General features: G+C 44.5%; 2 protein-coding genes across 2 annotated transcripts; one reads left to right on the top strand and one right to left on the bottom strand.

Annotated features, from left to right (window-relative positions):
* Positions 1-6,691: 6,691 nt before the first annotated feature.
* Positions 6,692-8,483, bottom strand: LOC144701493 (cocosin 1-like). Its single transcript, XM_078573301.1, has 3 exons — positions 8,156-8,483; positions 7,808-8,067; positions 6,692-7,698 (listed from the first exon to the last, which is right to left on the bottom strand). Exons 1-3 carry the CDS (start codon positions 8,460-8,462, stop codon positions 6,817-6,819), a joined length of 1,449 nt encoding a protein of 482 aa, XP_078429427.1. The 5' UTR covers positions 8,463-8,483; the 3' UTR covers positions 6,692-6,816.
* A 10,771-nt stretch (positions 8,484-19,254) lies between these two features.
* LOC144701398 (cocosin 1-like) lies at positions 19,255-20,937 on the top strand. Its single transcript, XM_078573214.1, has 4 exons — positions 19,255-19,602; positions 19,691-19,950; positions 20,060-20,569; positions 20,662-20,937. The coding sequence occupies exons 1-4, from the start codon at positions 19,296-19,298 to the stop codon at positions 20,935-20,937; spliced, it is 1,353 nt and encodes a 450-aa protein (XP_078429340.1). The 5' UTR covers positions 19,255-19,295.
* Positions 20,938-21,363: the final 426 nt, after the last annotated feature.

The following is a 21,363-nucleotide window of genomic DNA, read 5'->3' on the forward strand; positions in this document are numbered from 1 at the left end:
ATTGAGTATTCTGTGCAGATTGAGATTTAATTGGAAAATGTACAGGAATATGATAAAACATTTTAGATGGTCGAGCACCAAGAACACCTGGCGTGGCTGTGTTGACGGCTGTATTGCAGAAAGGAAATATGTCATCATAAAATATAACATGATGAGATATAAAGAATTTACCTGTGTGTAGTGAGAGACACTGATATCCAAAATGATGAGCATTGTATCCCATGAAAACACTTTTCTCGGATCTGTTATTTAAATTAGGTTTGGAGTATGGCTTTAAAAATGGAAAATAGAGACATCCAAAAGTTCGTAACCAGGAATAGTTAGGAGACATTTTGAACAAAACTTCAAACAGTGATTTATGTTGTAAAACTAGTGTAGTGATTCTATTTATAAGAAATGTTGCTGTTGAGATAGCTTCATCCCAAAATTTCTTTGCCATACTAGCTTGATAAAGCTGTTTCAACAATATCCCGATCTTTTCTCTCTGATGTACCATTTTGCTCAGGTATGTGTGGGCAGGAGATCCTATGAATAATCCCAGTTTGCTTAAATAGAGAATGAAGAGCCTGAAATTCACCACCTCTATCTGACTAAAAATATTTAATTTTATGGGAAAACTGATTTTCTACTTTCTATAAACATTCAATAAATGTAGAAAGAACATCTGATTTTCTTTTAAGCGGATATAACCAAGTAAATCTACTAAAATCATCAATGAAAACTACATAATAAAAATGACCAGAACATGATTGGATAGGCGATGGCCCCCATAAATCTGAGTGAATAATTTCCAAAGGGGTTTGTGAGAAATGATTTGTAGAGACAAAAGGAAGCTTATGAGATTTACTAATGCAACATGATTCACACATATAATGTTTTCTGAGATGAGAAACAGGAAGACCAACTTTATTCATTATTAGCTATAAAATTCGAAAATGACGATGATCAAGAGGAAAATGCCAGATATCTGTTGAAGCTTTCTCTCCAAGATGAACTTGAGGATGGGTTTAACCTGAAGAGTTGAGGCAGTAGAGTCCACATTTAATTGATCCTTTGTGGAGGATCCTGTGTGTTTTCCTATCTTTCACAAGACTGTATGATGCATGAAATTCAACATATACGTCATTATCTAAGGTTAATTTTTGAATTGAAAGTAATTTTTTGATTATTTCAGGAACATGAAGAACATCGTTTAAATATAGATTCTTATTATGTGTGACAATTTTAGAAGAACTGATAGATAGAATGTTCAAGCCTGAGCCATTACTGACTTGAAGTTGATCATGCCCAAGATAGCTGGTGGATTGTTGCAGCATATTTTGATCTGAAGTGACATGTTGTGTAGTTCCACTATCAGGATACCATGCTTTATTTGAAGATAAGTATTCTTTTTGTGCAGTGTATGCTTTTTATTTTTGTCAAGATGAAGATGCTCCGTGATTTAAAGATTTCCATATCAAATCATTTCTATTTCGAAACTCATTGCATTCTCTTACTCTTTGTCCAAATTGGAAGCAAATTTGGCAACGTGGTTGAAATTTGTTGATTTTACCTCTACCTCTTCCACAGTTTGAACTGTAATTTTGGTTGTAATACCCATCTCTGTGTTGCTGAGTATGATGCGATATACTTCATGTTTGAGTGTAGTTTGTAGAGGGAGAAAACAATTCACCAATATTTCTTGCTGATATGCTAAGTATGCATCCTACGCCTTTAGATTCATAATGATGTCATCAAGTTTCAAATTGTTGATATTTGCAATTATACTAACCACAAGCTGAGAGTATTCTGTGCCCAGTCCTCCTAAGAATGTGAAAATCATTGTAGGCTCGTTAATCACTTGATTGGCAGTTTCAAGAGATTCAACAATAGATCTAAAATATGCTATCTATTCATCAATAGTCATCATACCTTTCTTCATAGTATGGAATTGTCGATGTAATTCCATGATTCTTGACTGACTGTGATTGAAAAGGTATGCTCAAGTTTCTCCCATGCTTCTCTGATCGTTCTTGTTTTGCTGATCCAAGGAATAATGGATTCCGATTGTGTAGAATGTAGAAAGCCAAGAACTTGCTGATCAAGCTGCCACCATGCCTTGAACATAGGACTTTCTATGATTTTTCTTTCTAAATCTAAAACAGAAAGTGGCCAGGATAATCCTTCAATGCACTTGACTAAATCATACCCATTTAAAATTGGCCAAATAGAGCTTCTCCATGCTTGATAATTGTTGCTTGTCAACTTGATGGACATGGTGGCGCTAGAGGGAGCAAATGTTGGGACTTATCCAGCAGTTGTCAGAGCTCTAAATTCAGACATATTCACTATGAAAACAAAATCACAGAGTGTAAGCTTCAGATGTCGAACAATGGTTGCTATCAGCAATCGTTTTAGATATCAATATGCCGCCACAGAGGCATAGATTCTTCAGCAACTGTGATATAATCCTCTTCTTCAAGGAGAAGAGAAGAAGTTGCAGACGATTGACAAGACTGCCCGAGGAAGCTCAAGGCCGTAATCAAGATCTAAGCAATTCGTTAAAACTTGCTGAGAATCTGCCTCACTCTTCTTCTCTTTGGCGGCCTCATCTCGCTCCCCTACCCCGCGAAGTTTCACGCCGCCCAAATCCAAAGCGGTGATCAGCGACCTTTCCAAAGCAGGAGACGATCGGTGCTCCAACTTGCCCATGCAGGAGATATTGACGCGAAGGAGGTGCAGTTGAAGGAGATGATGATGAGAATCACTGTTTAAAGATATGGTGAAGGTTATTGAGGAGAGGAAAAAGAGATCTGCCTCCCTCGATACCAGCGCAGAAGGGCTTGCGTTCTAGCTCGATCGCCAATGGCTTTGATACCATGTAAGAACACTCCACGGAGTGATAGAAGTAGAAATCGATATAAACTGAGAATGGGGATAGATGAAAAAGAGAGTGAGAATGATAGCACGAAGTAGATCATGATTTTCTCCTTCAATAATTCTTAATCTTATCAAAGACACGTGGGTTGGTATTTATAGGATATAGATCATAACGGTAAGTATAAATTACTAGGCAGTTATAGATCGAGATCTGTAACTGCTGTTTCAAATAGAATGGTTAGATTGAGATCTGTAACTGTTGTTACTCTTTAGAGACCTTGTATGGTAAGTTCTTGAGGATCTGATCACCGAATGTACCAACAAGATTTCAAACATTATTTATTTTTCTTCTTACTCTTCTTATTCTTTGTATTATTCATCATCATCATCATCATCATCCTCATCATCCTCATCTTCTTCTTCTACTTATTTTTCTTCTTTTTCCTCTTCCTCCTTTTTCTCTTCCTCTTCTTCTTCCTCCTCGCCCTCTTTCTCTTCTTCCTCTTCCTACTCTTTCTCTTCCTCCTCTTCTTTTTTCTCCAATTAGTTTTCCTCTTCTTCCTCTTCCTCTTCCTTTTCGTCTTCTTTTTCTTCCTCTTCCTCCTCTTCTTCTTTCTCTTCCTCCTCTTCCTTTTGCCCTTCTTCTTCCTCCTCTTCTCAAGAGAGAGACAGAGAGCAAGCAAGAGCGAGTGAGAGAGAATGAGAGAGAGAGAGAGAGATCCAAGAGAGAGAAAAAAGCATTGTATTTTCGTCACCTGTGATGGTGACGCTGTCCAGTGGCAGGACGGTGACAGGATGATGTGTAGGGTGACATGTGATGGGAATGTGACAGAAATTTGTAAAATGCTAGGACGTATGACTGGACGGGGACTTGACGAACTACTCGTCATGTCCCTGTCCGTCACCATGCGTTATCTGTCCCGTCACGTCCAGTCGTCACGTCCCGGACGTGCCGTTCCCTAGTTGTGCCCATCATCGTACATGTCATCATAGATTATGGTTCCTTTAGTTGGCGGACATTGTCCTCATCATCTGTTGTCATCCCAAAAACAACTAAACAAGCCTAGTTGACCCCTTATCTAAAAAACTCATATCCAGAACGGATTTCCGATGTCAGCTGTCTAGAGGCGGATGCTGAATACGTACAGATATCAATATTGAATAGATCGATATGTATGCCATCATCTGATACTAGAGGGAGGTCACTGTTGGAAAAAACTCCAAGAGATCTTTCTCACTCACTCAGAAAGAGAAAGTCAAAAACACATGTCGTTATGATTTATCTTTGGTCCACACAGGTTTTTATACAACTCATGGGGCGGCCACCTTGGCAGGCCACTTAACCGCCGGTCAGTTAGAATCACCTACATGTGATTATCAGAATCATCCATTCAGCAACAGAAAAACTATCAGTCACATAAAACATTCTTCTAGATTACTTCTATCAGTCACCCTCCCTATTGACGGGTGAACAATCATTCCAGTTGATACTGTAATGATGAGCTGACAAGGAAATAAGAAAAGAAAGAACGAACCGTGCGCTTGTTATTGGAAACATTACATAACTCGCTAATACAAACTCGGGTGCACAAAACTTTTGCAGAATGTTTATCATGGTGATGCATTTTATTATTCTATTTTGTTTCTCTCGCCTTGTTTGTGCCTCTGACCTATTTTATTGGCTGGCATCTCGTCTTCTGGAGCGAGCTATAGCCTGGCGTCATCTCAGTAGGCGGCAGAACGACCCTCTTCTTGCTGCTGGTGGCGGGGGCGGAAGATGAGGAACTCGCTGCCCCTGCCGTGCTTGACGGTCCGCGCCTCTTCCGACGAGAGGCGATAGGCGCTGGCGAGGACGGACTCGGGCAGGCCGCGGAAGCACTGAATTTTGACAGTTATAGCACTGAATTTTTGATTTGTCAACCGGCTTCTTATCTCTGCCATCATAGAACGTATTCCTTCCACGACCTCTGCTTCGTCTGCGCCCTCTTCCTCTTCCTTCTGAAGAAGACTCTTCCTCAGCGCCGATTCTGACTTTACTCATAGCTTTGGCCAACAAAGCCTGCTCCTCCTCTCGGGATTCCCTGACCCTGAGACGCATTTCGTGCACAGTGAGAGAGCCGATTACTTCATCCAGACTTACTTTGTCCAGATCTCCATATTGCTCCAGTGACAAGGTGAGAGCATCGAACTTTGAAGGCATTGCTCTCAGGAAACGCCTAACCACATCCTTTTCTGCCATCGCCTCACCGAGATTTCTCAGATCTGAAACAATCCGAGTAAACTTCATGGAAAAATATTCAACGGAATCAGTCCTGGACATGTTGAGCAATTCATATTCCCGCTTCAGAGCCTGTATTCGAGATTGAATGACTCTGTCTACTCCGAGATTTCTCTGTCTGAGAATCTCCCAGTTCTCCTTCGCCGTCTTCTTAGCATCCAGCGTCAACAGCTGCTCCTTAGAGACTGCACTCATGATCGCCGATAATGCCATGCGATCCTTCTTCTTGGTGACATTTTCCCCAGCTACTGCTTGCCAAAGATCGTGGGAATCCAGGTATACCTCCATTGACATGGACCAGATCCGATAGTTGGTCCGAGTCAGCTTGAGCGTGGGCAGAGACACTGACAGTTTGCCGCCGGAGCTCGATTCTCCATTCCTTCTCGCCATCGATGCGTTTCTTGATCTCCCTGAGGCTCTGATACCACTTGTAGACTCTTGAGCGAGGTGCTCCCTCCTCGCAGCGACCACAACACGACCAGATTCGAGAAAACAAACTTGAGGTTCAAGAAAAGTGTTCGGCATGACATTACATCGAGCACGTAGCTCTTATTTATAGAGCGTCTATTAAAAGAAAGGAAAGAAGCAAGAACGAGACTGTCTCTCGAATCATGAGCTGGCACTCCACGTGCTGCACGAGGTTGTTGCAACGGCCCCACTGAGTATGAGCTGGCATCCACGTGGAGCTCCCATCGCCGTTATAACTCAAGTTGATGAACGGCCACGATCGTACCTGAAACAGAAATAATGCACTGAAGTCTGAATCTTTGTCTTCAATTTCCCCCATGATTCATACTCCTATCATAGACGTTTATAACACCAAGGCGCCTCCTCATGTCCAGAAATTTAACTCGCCCAAGTCCCTTTGTAAGAATGTCTGCAAGTTGATCTTCCGTTCTCACATAATCTACTGAAATTGCTTTCTCCTCCACGCACTCCGGTATAAAGTGATATCTAGTATCAATATGCTTGGTCCTGCTGTGCTGCATAGGATTTTTGCTCAAAATGATAGCGGACTTATTGTCCAGATAGAGATTCACCGCTTTTATTTCTTCCCCAGATAATTCCCCAATGATTCTCCTCCGCCACACCCCTTGGCATGCAGCCGAGGTTGCAGCCATGTATTCCGCTTCACATGAAGAGAGAGACAGTGTCTTCTGTTTGTGTGACGACCAACTGATCAGAGAGGTATTGTAGAAGTAAACTTCTCCTGACGTGCTCTTCCGATCATGTTCATAACCAGCAAAGGATCATGTGTTGCTAAAACCTGCTTTGGGACATGGAAAATAATCGGTCGAATGTGCCATATAATTCCGATTGAGAAGACTCATTTGCAAAATGCACATCATCATCGATGATTCTGCTGTTTTAAATTATAAAATTACTGTTTATCGTTTATCAACGGAGTTTCATCCAACCTTTCCCGATACATTCCCCGGTCAGTCATAGTTTTGAGCCACTCAAACCCAAGAGCCAACAAAGTCACAGTGGATGAACACTCTCTCGCAGATCATTCATTCATGTCAAAGATACCAGTAGAAAAAACCGTGTGCTTCTTATTGGAAAGGGTACGTATTACGTAGGTACATGTGGCCGGGTACAACGTTTTATTAGTCTCTTCTTTATCTCCGGCCCTGTTTGTGCCTCTGACCTATTTTATTGGATGGCATCGGATCAGCTCAGTAGGCGGCAGAACGACCCTCTTCTTGCTGCTGGTGGCGGGGGCGGAAGATGAGGAACTCGCTGCCCCTGCCGTGCTTGACGGTCCGCGCCTCTTCCGACGAGAGGCGATAGGCGCTGGCGAGGACGGACTCGGGCAGGCCGCGGAAGACGGAGGCCTTGCCGGCGACGGGGCTGACGAGGGCCTTGTCCTCGGTCTTGAAAGAGACCCACTCGAACGCTTCCTCCCCCGACGCCTGCGCCGCCACCACGAAGTTCTGCGGCACGACGAGAATCTGCCCTCGGCGCACCTCGCCGTCAAAGAGGGCGCGCCGCCCCTCGCCGCCGCCGGAGATCTGCACGCGGGCTCGGCCCCTGACGACGTACAGAAGGCTGTTGGCGTTGATGTTCCAGTGCGGCGCGAAGTGGGCGTTCGGCCTGAGGAACCCCCCTTCCGCGCTCAGTCGGAGGTAGCGGAGGATGGGCAGCTTCCCGCTGTTGACGGTGGTCACGCTCCCGGCCTCGCGGCTGAACACGTCCGCGCGCGCGGGGTCGCGGATGTTCTCTCTGTTCCTGAAGTTGCAGAAAACCTCGTCCACCCCGTTACCCTCCCTCCGCTTCCTCTCTCGCTCTTCTCTTTCTTCTTCCTCTTCTTCTTTTCTCTCGCGCTCTCCTCCCTCGGCTTCTTCTTCCTCCCGAGCTTGCTCGGGCCTCGCGAGGCGGAGGCCCTTCTCGACGCGGACGATGTTGCCTCGTCTGTCACCCTCGGCCTGCAGCTTTCTGGCGGTCTCCCGGCTGATCCCCAGGGCCTCGGCCACGGTCTCCACGTTCAGCCCGCGGAACACGTTCCCGCTAGAGCCTTCCTCGCCCTTCTGCTGTTGCTGTCCAGCGAGCTCGAACCGCTGCAAATAAGCGACGGTTAAAGGGCGGTATTGTGTTAGGGCCCTTAGAAGCAAAAGATGTAAAAGAAGAAGTGCAAGAAGACGAAGACAGAGGAGGAAGGTGACGCACGCGAAGGGTTTGGTCGAGCTGGTTGGCGCGGTTGGCGATGTCGGCGACGGTGATGGTGACGACGGGGTTCTGGCCGTCGTTGTAGAACCAGCTCGCCACGCCGGCAGGAAGAGCGATCACGTCACCCTCACGGAAGCGGTGCACTCGCTGGTGCTCGTCACTCTCGCCGGCCCCGCGTTGTTCTCTCCTCCGCTGCGATTGCTCGGAGAATTGGAACGTCTCGGGGCATCCCGGCACCACCGCGCTGTAGATCCCCTTCCCTAGTGATATCAAAGGCTAACCTCAGAAAGATAGCTAGGTAGAGTAGAGAGAGTATATATAGAAAAACCAAGAGAGAGAGAGAGGAACCCTGGATGACGTAGGCGAGGCGAGGAGAGTTGGCGTAGTAGGGTAGCAAGAGTCCCTTGGGCTGGATGGTTGTGCGATACGGGGCGACGCCGGCGACCTGCAGCTGCTCCTCGCTCTGATCCCAGTACTCGATCACTCCCGCCTCCGCTTGCACCTTCCTCGTCGGCTCCACCGCCTCGAGCTTCTCCAGCCTCCACTCGCGGTGATGATACCGCCTCGACTCTCCTTCCCGCGACGCATGGCAGCAACAGAGAAGCAGCGCGCAGATGGCTAAAGAAAGGAGCGAAAGGTCTCTGCTCGATCCCATGCCTATTGGCTCTGCCACCGAGAGAAAGGAAGCTGGGTGAGATTGAAGAGTAGAGGGGGCCTCGTATTTATAGTGCACTAAGAGAGGTGAAAGGGAGAAGACGACGACGACGAGAGGGGTCGCAGAGGTTTCGTTAGCTTCTTCTGCTTCATGGCTTCCTCGTGGCAGCCTCGCCTTGTCGGGGCGCCGCGTAGTCTCTTTTGCCATGCAGTTTTCATCAGGATATGCGGACGAAAACAATAACGTGTCACTCTCGACGGAGCTTCAACAGCGTCCAGGTTCAATGTTCGCGCTTCACTTCATCTAGTGTATTGTTTTTTTCTTCTTATGCGGTTCTGCCCGTGTCACGATTCTCTTATTCCATGAGAAGTGTCCCGGGCTTGGAACAGGTTTAAGTTCCGGTCTGTTGTATCGTTATTGTCTACTCTTTAGGGTAAATCCAAGAAACACAAAAACTTCTGGACGGATAACTGGTTTTGATTTTCTGTCCAACTGAGTGGATCGGCGAGAAATCGAATTTGTTAACACTTTCGTTGTGGCGTGAGAACTCTTTTACGACGACTCGAGTCGAAAATTGATCTAAACAATATTGCTGCGAACATTACTCTGCAAGGATAGTCTTCTTCATTTGATACTTGTAGATTAGTCTATGATTGTCAAAAAGATTTCTTAAAACAAAAGCTTGCCTTAATGGTATTCCATGATCCACAATATCATCCCATGAACTCTTAACCTGATCCAGTTTGCTCACACTGAGTTATACCATTTCCCCTCTGATGTTTGCCTCATCAATTTGGACAAATACTCATCTAGTATTGCATTTCTCGGTATAAAGTTTACAATATACAATAAAAGTAAATGACAACCAGGAGATAGATATCTCACAGGTTATGTGTTGGTAATGTTTGTACAACACAGAGTCGGAGGACATTATCATCATGTCCGCAAAAATGTTAATCTAAAAGTACAGAATATGGATTTATTGGGGATCTTGTAACGGTTTTATAATTAGGAATTTACATCGGTTATAGATTAGTAAAATAGTGATCAGAGACAGTTCCCAGGTCATCTGAGTGAAAAAAATAATGAAGCTTAGACTTGAGCATCTGTGCATCGGGTGGATGTTGACTAGAAGTTGTGGGGATTTGTCATTTTCGTTTGCCACTTGAAGAAGACGCACGATGAGGATAAATAATAGGGTTCAAATTATAAACAAAGGAGAAAAAATCTTCTTTCATTTTTTAGATACTTTTCATATTCTGCTACAACCATTATTGTCCTCTTTCATGTAAACGCCCATCATAACAACAGAAGATGCGCCCAAAACTAAAAGATGATCAGGGAAATGACCAGAAGCTAAGCAACATAAATCCATAATTCTCTACCTGAAAACTCAGGCATTTCACAAGCCTTTAGGTAGTGCAGTCATTGCATTAAGGAACACAACATATGATGATGAATTTGAAGAGGCAGTGCCACTGGAAAACTATCAACACTTATCGCGATGCATGCTGAGCTTTCTGGGAGTAGTGGGGCAAATTTTCTAGTGTTATTGAAAGCCAATAATGTGGTAGATGATGGAGCCAAATTGCGAATAAATTTCTGTTGTGATTGTAAATTTAATTTGCCTGCAATTAAATAAATTTGAGAAAACTATAAAGCTCACTCAAACGTATAGTTCTAGTAAGGTCATCTCCACAGGGTCTGACCTTTAGAGATGTATTTAATAATTCAGTTTTAGTTAATAAGCAAGAATAGTAATAATATGGATAGAAAGTATAAGAAGAAATAAGAAGTTAGTAAGAAGATGAGATAGTTAGATATGGAGAAAATATCAGATAGGAATTATATATATATATATATATATATATTAGTTACGATAAATACTAAAGTAAGATATTAGATAATATAGTTAAGAATGATATTAATATAAGTAATGAGAATAAGGATCTAAGGTAATAAGATGCCGGAAGTACGGAGTTACTTAATAAGAGTAATTATTTTAATAAGCGTAAAGAATAAGCACGAGATAATAGAAACTTGAGAGCTAGGGAATATTTATATAGGTGTAGATAAACAAAGAATAAGTAAATATCTAAGCTAAGAATAGTAAGCTAGAAAAGTACATATATAAACTAAGAAGATAGATAGGGATAGAATAAGTAAATATCTAAATATAATATAACTAAGTGAGTAGCTATATATCCAGATGTTGTTATCGAGATTTTGGGATATCAAGAGAATTGGTTTTATAAACTGTTATATAGGTTTAATTAGTTATTATATCATTAATATATGTATTTTACATGTTTTTATATTTTTAATATATATTTTATACTTTATTTCTCGCTTATGGGGTAGTCCTGTCAAAAACCCTTGAGACGTTCAACAAAATGCGCGAAACAAGGTCGGGATAAGAGTAAACGGATATATTTGTATTATATTTAATTTTTTATATGGTTGATAAAAGAGACTAATAAATCGACAAGTATTCCTCGAACACACAAGTTGTTCAATGGAATGCCAAAAAAAATCTCGACAACAAATTTATATGAAAACTTGATCGATATCTAGATTGAATGAAACTTTTGTGTCTGGGTATGATAAAGGAGTTATAGTTTACCGAGTAGAGATTGGAAACATACCTAAATTGCCCTGATTCGAAGAGCTAGAGTGGCAACACCGGTCGCCACCTAGTGTCAGTATTTGGGTTCCCCAGCTCTTCTTCTCCGAACGTGAATCCAAGGTGCCTCAGGCCTCTTTGGGAGCTTTCTGGAGCTTTGTGATAGTCAAGAGGTTGTCACTACCCTCCTGCTACTCTCCCCGCCACTAGAAGGGTCTCCCGCCCTCGCTGGAATTATGGACGAAAGATATCCAATTAGGGAACTTCAAGCCTGCTTTGATGGCTTAAGGAGGAGCCACCAGGGCCGCTGATGGAAGGGGGGTCCCTAGGGATACTCCCAGGCCAGCGGATGCATTGGCGGTCCCCTATACCGGGTGAAACCGCCATTATGCAACGACGTCAACAGCTAGAGGCGAAGATGTATGAATCTACCCCGGGCCATGGGATCTCCTTTAAAATATGTCTAATTGATGTGATTACATCATAGTTGTTGACCCTTCTTATGGTGTACCCCTGTCTTTGCCCCATCGGTGTTTCATCAGCCTGCCCCATCAGTTGCCTTATCATCGCTCTTTCTTCTGATTCGTCCGTTGAGGTGACCTACAATCCTCCTCACCGATCGCAGCCAATAGGAACCCTAGAAATAGATATAGGAAACCATTAAATATTGCGAACAGATCTAATCATCCAAACTTCCTTACATAAATCAGATGGTTCAGATCAAGTCCGTCTGCTTAGAAATGACCCAAAATTATACAGGCTTCGGGCTGGGTCGGCTCAAAGCATGATTACAAATTCTAGTCTCATTTCTTATGATCATGGGCCATTGGGCGGCGACCATTTGTATTATGTCTAGGCCCAACCTGACACAAATCTACAAATAAACAGATATAATCCCATATCAAAGAATTGAAGGAAGCATCACTCTATAAAAATTTTGCAGTTATTTAATGACAAAATTAAATGAATTTCCTCTATTGCATGCACACACATCTCCTTTGCCTTTGTGGGCCTCATGTTGGGGCTCGAGGGGCTTGTCTGTGTGCGTTGTATCCAGACCAGCTATTGGGCTGTTGGAGTTGTGATACTCGTAGACTACTAGCCGGCTTGAGTGCTTTGTGCTAGTTGGCTGGCTTGAGTGCCGCCAGCTCTCATCCACTTCAGATGGTCACTATAACACATTTGTATTATTTATATTTTATATGTATATACTTATTGTTTCTTTATTTCACCCTCCTTCTATTTCCTTCTTCAATTTTGACCTCTTCCCTGCAAAAAAATATAAACTGACATACTAAATAGAGCATTTATATCATCATAAGTAACAATGTTTTAAATATATTTTTACTAAGAAAGTATTGGTCTTGTAAATTATGTAAGAATTACATTAAAAATGCGTGGTTTTATCACTTTCTCTATTTAGTGCATAAGATGCAAATTCTAGTAAAGTTGAAGATAATACACATGAAATGATCCTAAAAGGACCTTAGGATGTGTATGATTGCATGCCACATTTTGGGTCTATCAGTAGAGCATAAAATTGTCAATCATGATAATATGAGAAAGAATCATGATATGTGAAACAGAGATATGAAGCCAATGACACATGAAGTTGAGGTCCAAGACCCACGTACATTTAATACTGATCTATCCCAAAAATCATGATACATGATGTTAATGATCTTTCCATGATATGTGCACACCAAAAATCTACCTTTGCCCTAATAGCTACATCTTGCCATCAGTATGTGTTCGCACCTGAACCATATCAAAGTGATATATCATTTCATTATTGGTCATATCACTAAAGGTGATACATCTTGTATTCGTTGCAGCTGAAAATAAATGCGGACATCATCACCAAAATGCTAAATAACTACATTGAGAACATTATGCAGAAAACTATGCACAACCCACCTTAGATATGATGCCGGACATTATCTAGGATGTCGGCCGGTTGGTACCGAGATGATGCTCAGTTACCTAGATAGTAGTGTCGGACGTCGTCAACGAAATCGTAGGATGAATAAACCTTAAAGGGTATGTAACTACGGAATGATGCGTGCCCTACGGGGTCATACTTGCAGGCCACGACTCGTAGAGGTTCGCCAAACGCCGAGCTCCGAAGGGGAAGTCGGGTGACAGTAACGGTGGCCTCCTGACCCTCGTCGGAGGGACAACAACGGCTACGGTGTCGAACGGAATAAATCCTTAGGGGCTCATACGTAACGAACCGGCTCGACCCATACTGGTAAGCGACTCAAATTTGTAGTTTTCTCAATTCTCTCACCTATCTCTAGCCCGAGCACAGTGGAGTGCAATCGAAAGTATACTATAGAAGATAATGTAAACAGTGAACGAGAGGACCGCATACCTTGTTTGTGAGCAACTCATCATCAAGATCTTTGTTGATGCTGCTGTCGGTGTGGATCGCGGGCAGAGATGAGCTAGAGAGGAATCGACATGGATCGAGTGTGGGTAGGTGCGGGAGTGGTTGGTGGAGCTTGGAGGCAAAGGACGAAGATGAGCCACAAGCGAGTGCATCAGCAAGGTGATAAAGTCAACAGCAACAGCTCAGTGGGCACCGCCAATCTGGCAAATCTTGTGCCGACTTGAGGACAGCGGTAGCACTAGCCGAGGCGTGAGTATCTACGGGACTGCGGATACGATCGACCTAAGGAGGCTTCAACCAAGCAACTAATGTGCATGCGCTGAATTCAAGCCATGATGCGGTGGCACACAGATGCGGACGGTGAACGCGATAGCAAGGACGGCACAGGCATGCGATAAGGTCAAGAGCTGGCAATGGATCAACAACAGGTGTGGGTGCATGGAATGATTCCAGCACCGTGCGGAGCATTCAGATCCTGAACGGTCAGCAAATCCCAAACACCCACGTTCTGGCGACAGTTGGTGGCAACTGCGGTTCACGCAGGAGGCGTCGTCATCCGGGGTTAGCACAAGGGGGAGGCGGAGGTCGGAGGTCGGTGCACTCACCTGATAGGAGGTCACTATAGGCACGGCACAGTTGAGTGATGGCAACTCACACCCTATGTCACGGAATCGCAGGTTGCTTCGGATGGGTGAATTTACATCAGGGAATTATCGCGTCAGAACAAGCATGCGACTCCCTCTACAGCAGTTTTTGTCATTACGGTCGATTCTAGGTGTTGACCCGAGGCGAGAGCCATCTGATTTATTCATTTGGTGCCTAAACATTTATTATTCGCACTAACATGGCCTCAAGGGGCAAAACATGGGCATGCAGACCACCACATGGGAGGTTACACTTCCAAGAGTGCTCACATGTGAAAATCTTAGGAGACAGTAGTTCAGATGTGGAGCCTGACTGCTGAATAAGTTTGTGTATACTGATCGTGATAAAGTGACAGTCATTTCAAATCATAAACGCATGAGTCCAAACACCCGCTTCAATAGCTTCAACAAACTATTGGACCCAGGTTATTGAATGAAACAGAAGCGTTGTAAAATTTAGCAGACAGAAAAAGATGAATTGAAGTTCACAACAAAAACTATAAAAATGTTCACTGTAGTTATTCTAAAAAGCATTGCCTACAGAGAGTATATAAGAAAAAAACATAATGCTAAATGTGCTACTAAAAGTTGTTCCACCATTGAATGAAATAATCATTAAATATACTATTTGGTAGTAGAATTGAATGAAAATTCTCAACTAATAAAAAATGGTCCTGTTATTTTTAAATAAATATGAATTGAATCTTATTGATTGTATTCTTACACTCAGCAACAAAGTAAGGTCCAACGCCATCTACATAGAACTCCATTAATTTACGTAAGTCCATAATTAGAATTTTAAAATGTATAAGCTATTATCTTAGACCATTTTAACTCACACTCCTACTTTTTCCTAGATACTCTAAACAAATAAAGGCTGTATATGAGAATTATCCTTATTTCTATATGGTGGTGAAAAATGAAAGAATGTTTTTTATAACTACGGTTAATATGATACGAGAAAATCCCATAAAGAAAACTCCATTCTCAATATATTTTTATGAAATTTTCTATGTCCCCCATAGTTCGTGGAACACAAAAGACTTGTCTGATAATTTAATTATTCAATTCCATTCATATTATATGTCATAAACCACATATATATCTTTAAAAGCTCAATTTTGTAGTGCATATTTTTTTGTCTACAACATAAAGTTCTTCGAAATTTGTTCATATGTAAAAGCTACAGCTAGTTCAATTGGGTCATATAGAATCTTTATTCTAGGTATGAATATAAGATATAAAGCAAAATTATTGATGCCGGACGAGGTCTAGGACGTCGTCCGGTCGACACCGAATATGATTGTTCAGTGCTGAGAAGGGATAAAGTATCGGATTACAGCGGTGTCATCGTCCGACGGTTTCCCTAACGGGAATGTAACTACGTGATGCTGAATGCCCTACATGTCGTACGTGCAGGCTCCGACTCGATGGGAGTGCCGAGCTACAAGCTTGGACGGGAGTCGCTACAAGCGATGGTGACATTTTGAACCTCGTCGGAGCGACGAGGATGTCTATGGCCGAACAGACTCAATCTGTTGGGCTCGCTCGTAATGGGCGTACTTGTCCGTACAGGTAATACACTCACAATCGTAGTTATCTCTCGTTTAGCCTCTCTCACCTACCTAGCCTGAGTGCGGTGGAGACGGGACGAAAGAATACTGCAAGAGAATAATTAATCGAGCGATGGGAGAGGACGGCATACCCCATCGACGGTGGCTCGTAGTGCAGGATCTCGTCTTCGTCGGTGGCGTGTCGGAGCGGGTGGGGCGGAGAGACGTCGGAGTAGACACGGTGGCTCGACATGCAGCTGATGGTGCCGGAGCGGTCTAAGGGAAGGAAGAACTCAGAGCACAAGCATTGCTCGGGGCGACGACCCGCGGCTGGCAGCTGGTCTGGGCCAGTCCCCCTTGATGGGGGTGGTGCTTGCGGCTGGCGGCGGCGCCCGCTGCTGGCGGCGGCACCCGGCTCTAGCGGCGTAGGCACCGCTTCGGGGGGTGCCCACGGCTGGGGCGACGCCGCTGGACACGGCGACGCCCAACTTTGGCTGCGAAGGCGTCGCTTTGGGCGGCGCCGCTAGTCGCGGCGGCGCACGCGTGGGCGGCTATGCTCGCCTCTAGCGGCGTAGGCATCATTTTGGGCGGCGTCGCTGGTCGCGGCGGTGCCCGCCTCTGGCAGCGTACACGCCACTTCGGGCGGCGCTCGTCTCTGGCGGCGTAAGCGCCGCTTCGGGTGGAGTCGCTGGACTGGGGCAGCCCGACGACAGCCGCGAGGCGGAGCGGTGGCGGTGCGCCCGTGGCGGCAGCCACCTGGGGCTCCGGATGGAACAAGCGTGAACCCGTTCCCGTTTAGTTCCGCCCATTCTTCTCTCTCTCTTCTTTCTTTTTCTCTTTTTGCTTCCTATTTTTTCCCTTTTTTCTATTTTCTAAGGGGAGACCAAGCTAGAACGAGAAACTCTCTCCGAAAATTAAACCTTGTCTAACTTTTTTTGGGGACCCTCTCTTCCCTTTATAAGGGGGAAAGAGATGGCCCCTTTCATGGGCCTTAAAGAGAAGTCCATTAGGGGAGCCCTTCTAAATGGGCTCCCCCCCTATTACAAACAAAGAAAGGGCATAAGAAAACAGATGGAAATGAAGGAAATGGGGGAAAGAAAGGGCAGAGGGACAAGGGGGAAGGGTCAACGGACGGTCCCTCTCCTTGACGGTAAAACATCGGATGGTCGAACACGTCGCGAACGCGACAAAACACAACGGCGAGAACGAGAAAAGACAAACACGCGAGAGAGAGAGACTCTAGAAAATGGAAAGGATAGTTGGAGTGGCTTCACCTGGTCTTCAACGTCGAGGGCGCGCGGCGCTGATGACGTCGATGATGATCTTCGATGGCGTGCGCCATCAATTATTATCTTTACCATAATCACGAATCATTGTATATTTTACTCCTCTATTTGGAGTCATATACGTGAGAAAATAATGCTTGTATCTTTTCTATCTAAAATCAAAACTATTCACCGAAAATATTTTCATAAACTCCATGAAGTGAGATTAAATGATCTCTGGGAAATTTTTTGACAATAAACAAAAGTTTAGTGATATGATCTAAGAACTTTAACTTTAATTTTTTCCCTAAAAATTTGGGTAAACCTGAATTTATGTTGGCTGTAAAGTGGAGAGAAAATGGAGTATACTAATCTGAGTACTAAAACCAAGAGAACTAGTTCATGTTTATGACTTTCCCAACAGGATTGACCAGACCTTCTTAAACCATCATAGTTATATCTATATTAAAAATATAACCGTGACTAATTTGATGAAAGTAGAGTCAAAAACACTACTTAGACCTAACTTTTGGATATTCCAAGCACATATCATGAACACTAAGTCACAAATATTTTCAAACTATAGTAATTAAAAATATTAGACAACGCAATGACAATATCCTGAGTGTTATTAAGTTTTCGGGGTAATGTGGAAAAATTTGGAATGATTTGTTATGAGAGTAATTAAAAAGTGTACAAATAAGAAATAATAATATTACCTTGCCGTGTCATCGCTAGTGATCCAAACAAGGTCATTGAATCGAAGATTTACATCAAGTCCGATTATTTATAGGACATGGCAAAGCAGTCAGAGAATGTCTACTGGAAACAAGTTAAATTTTTAGTTTAGCGAAGAATCAAGGAGTGTTAATTAAATTATCACGATAAAAGGTCAAGAGATACGAGTGCGAAGTTCAGAAAAGGTGGCATATTTTAAGAATTTCAGAACATTAACTTGTCACTACACCTCTTTGAATCGACTATTTAATAATGAATGTGAATCCCTAAGAATTATGATCAGTCTGATGTACTGTTGATTGTGCGCTTGACTAGTATGGCATCCCTCACTTCGAATAAAAGTTAGATTGGTAGAATGTACATTTAAAATTGTTTATAATTTTATTATTATTTTCCACTAAAAAATGATATAGAATTCGAGGATACATGTTTTATAGTAATGGCATGCTGAATAGGTATCAGTGTGTTACAGACGTGCATACAAGGAAAGATATAATTTTAAATACTGTTATTTAATACAGGTAAACTGTAATTTTATGAGCACTACGATTAAATATTAGAAAGAAATCACAGGACTAAGATATTTTGATTGGAGAGCCCACGATTTGAATAATAATCAGAGACTAGGAATAGAAACATCCCTTTGTTAGAAAAGAAATTACTAATGTTCAAATATTGATAGTCTCAAATGACTTTAACTTGGTGAAAAATATTTTGATGTTGCTAGTGTTTTAAAAGTAAGTGGTTTTTCTTTTTCTCTTCCCCATTTTGAAAATGGGAAAATAGGTTGGAGTGGGAGGAATATAATCAGTCACAAAGATTGGATAACTTAGAATCAGCCGTGAATAAAAATAAGGGGAAATTGAAAATCTATGCATAAGCTTGGAAAAGCAAGACGAAAGCCAATGGGTTTTACTCTAGGCTTGGCCGATAGAGATCATCTGGATAAAAATGAGTCATTGCACTTGTCTTTAAATAAGCACACAATTCAACGAAAACATCATTAAGAAAAATATTAAGACAACTGAGATAGTGGAAAATGCTACAAGAATGCCATCTCTCATAGATAGATTTATATCTTTGCGACAATTTTGGCTGTAATTGCCTTTCAACATTTTACGTCACATACAGAGTGGTATCAAATTTTATTTTTTCCCGATCGACAAAGTGGGACGGAAATCAGAAACAGGAATCCTGGGCTTAAGCCAAAACAAGATCAGATATTAAAAGCCGTCCAACACTTCTCCTGGAAGGCATGAATTATGACACACCCGGAAAAAAATAAGAAGGATAAAAGAAAAAAACAATACACTAGATGAAGTGAAGCGCGAACATTGAACCTGGACGCTGTTGAAGCCCCGTCGAGAGTGACACGTTATTGTTTTCGTCCGCATATCCTGATGAAAACTGCATGGCAAAAGAGACTACGCGGCGCCCCGACAAGGCGAGGCTGCCACGAGGAAGCCATGAAGCAGAAGAAGCTAACGAAACCTCTGCGACCCCTCTCGTCGTCTTCGTCTTCTCCCTTTCACCTCTCTTAGTGCACTATAAATACGAGGCCCCCTCTACTCTTCAATCTCACCCAGCTTCCTTTCTCTCGGTGGCAGAGCCAATAGGCATGGGATCGAGCAGAGACCTTTCGCTCCTTTCTTTGGCCATCTGCGCGCTGCTTCTCTGTTGCTGCCATGCGTCGCGGGAAGGAGAGTCGAGGCGGTATCATCACCGCGAGTGGAGGCTGGAGAAGCTCGAGGCGGTGGAGCCGACGAGGAAGGTGCAAGCGGAGGCGGGAGTGATCGAGTACTGGGATCAGAGCGAGGAGCAGCTGCAGGTCGCCGGCGTCGCCCCGTATCGCACAACCATCCAGCCCAAGGGACTCTTGCTACCCTACTACGCCAACTCTCCTCGCCTCGCCTACGTCATCCAGGGTTCCTCTCTCTCTCTCTTGGTTTTTCTATATATACTCTCTCTACTCTACCTAGCTATCTTTCTGAGGTTAGCCTTTGATATCACTAGGGAAGGGGATCTACAGCGCGGTGGTGCCGGGATGCCCCGAGACGTTCCAATTCTCCGAGCAATCGCAGCGGAGGAGAGAACAACGCGGGGCCGGCGAGAGTGACGAGCACCAGCGAGTGCACCGCTTCCGTGAGGGTGACGTGATCGCTCTTCCTGCCGGCGTGGCGAGCTGGTTCTACAACGACGGCCAGAACCCCGTCGTCACCATCACCGTCGCCGACATCGCCAACCGCGCCAACCAGCTCGACCAAACCCTTCGCGTGCGTCACCTTCCTCCTCTGTCTTCGTCTTCTTGCACTTCTTCTTTTACATCTTTTGCTTCTAAGGGCCCTAACACAATACCGCCCTTTAACCGTCGCTTATTTGCAGCGGTTCGAGCTCGCTGGACAGCAACAGCAGAAGGGCGAGGAAGGCTCTAGCGGGAACGTGTTCCGCGGGCTGAACGTGGAGACCGTGGCCGAGGCCCTGGGGATCAGCCGGGAGACCGCCAGAAAGCTGCAGGCCGAGGGTGACAGACGAGGCAACATCGTCCGCGTCGAGAAGGGCCTCCGCCTCGCGAGGCCGAGCAAGCTCGGGAGGAAGAAGAAGCCGAGGAGGAGAGCGCGAGAGAAAGAAGAAGAGGAAGAAGTAAGCGAAGACCGAGAGCGGAACCGGAGGGATGGTAACGGGGTGGCCGAGGTTTTCTGCAACCTCAGTAACAGAGAGACCACCCGCGACCCCGCGCGCGCGGACGTGTTCAGCCGCGAGGCCGGGAGCGTGACCTCCGTCAACAGCGGGAAGCTGCCCATCCTCCGCTACCTCCGACTGAGCGCGGAAGGGGTTCCTCAGGCCGAACGCCCACTTCGCGCCGCACTGGAACATCAACGCCAACAGCCTTCTGTACGTCGTCAGGGCCGAGCCCGCGTGCAGATCTCCGGCGGCGGCGGCGAGGGCGGCGCGCCCTCTTTGACGGCGAGGTGCGCCGAGGGCAGATTCTCGTCGTGCCGCAGAACTTCGTGGTGGCGGCACAGGCGTCGGGGGAGGAAACGTTCGAGTGGGTCTCTTTCAAGACCGAGGACAAGGCCCTCGTCAGCCCCGTCGCCGGCAAGGCCTCCGTCTTCCGCGGCCTGCCCGAGTCCGTCCTCGCCAGCGCCTATCGCCTCTCGTCGGAAGAGGCGCGGACCGTCAAGCACGGCAGGGGCAGCGAGTTCCTCATCTTCCGCCCCCGCCACCAGCAGCAAGAAGAGGGTCGTTCTGCCGCCTACTGAGCTGATCCGATGCCATCCAATAAAATAGGTCAGAGGCACAAACAGGGCCGGAGATAAAGAAGAGACTAATAAAACGTTGTACCCGGCCACATGTACCTACGTAATACGTACCCTTTCCAATAAGAAGCACACGGTTTTTTCTACTGGTATCTTTGATATGAATGAATGATCTGCGAGAGAGTGTTCATCCACTGTGACTTTGTTGGCTCTTGGGTTTGAGTGGCTCAAAACTATGACTGACCGGGGAATGTATCGGAAAAGGTTGGATGAAACTCCGTTGATAAACGATAAACAGTAATTTTATAATTTAAAACAGCAGAATCATCGATGATGATGTGCATTTTGCAAATGAGTCTTCTCAATCGGAATTATATGGCACATTCTACCGATTATTTTCCATGTCCCAAAGCAGGTTTTAGCAACACA

The sequence above is a fragment of the Wolffia australiana genome, chromosome 3 (assembly GCF_029677425.1).
Source record: "Wolffia australiana isolate 7733 chromosome 3, ASM2967742v1".
In the NCBI taxonomy this organism is placed as follows: Eukaryota; Viridiplantae; Streptophyta; class Magnoliopsida; order Alismatales; family Araceae; genus Wolffia; species Wolffia australiana.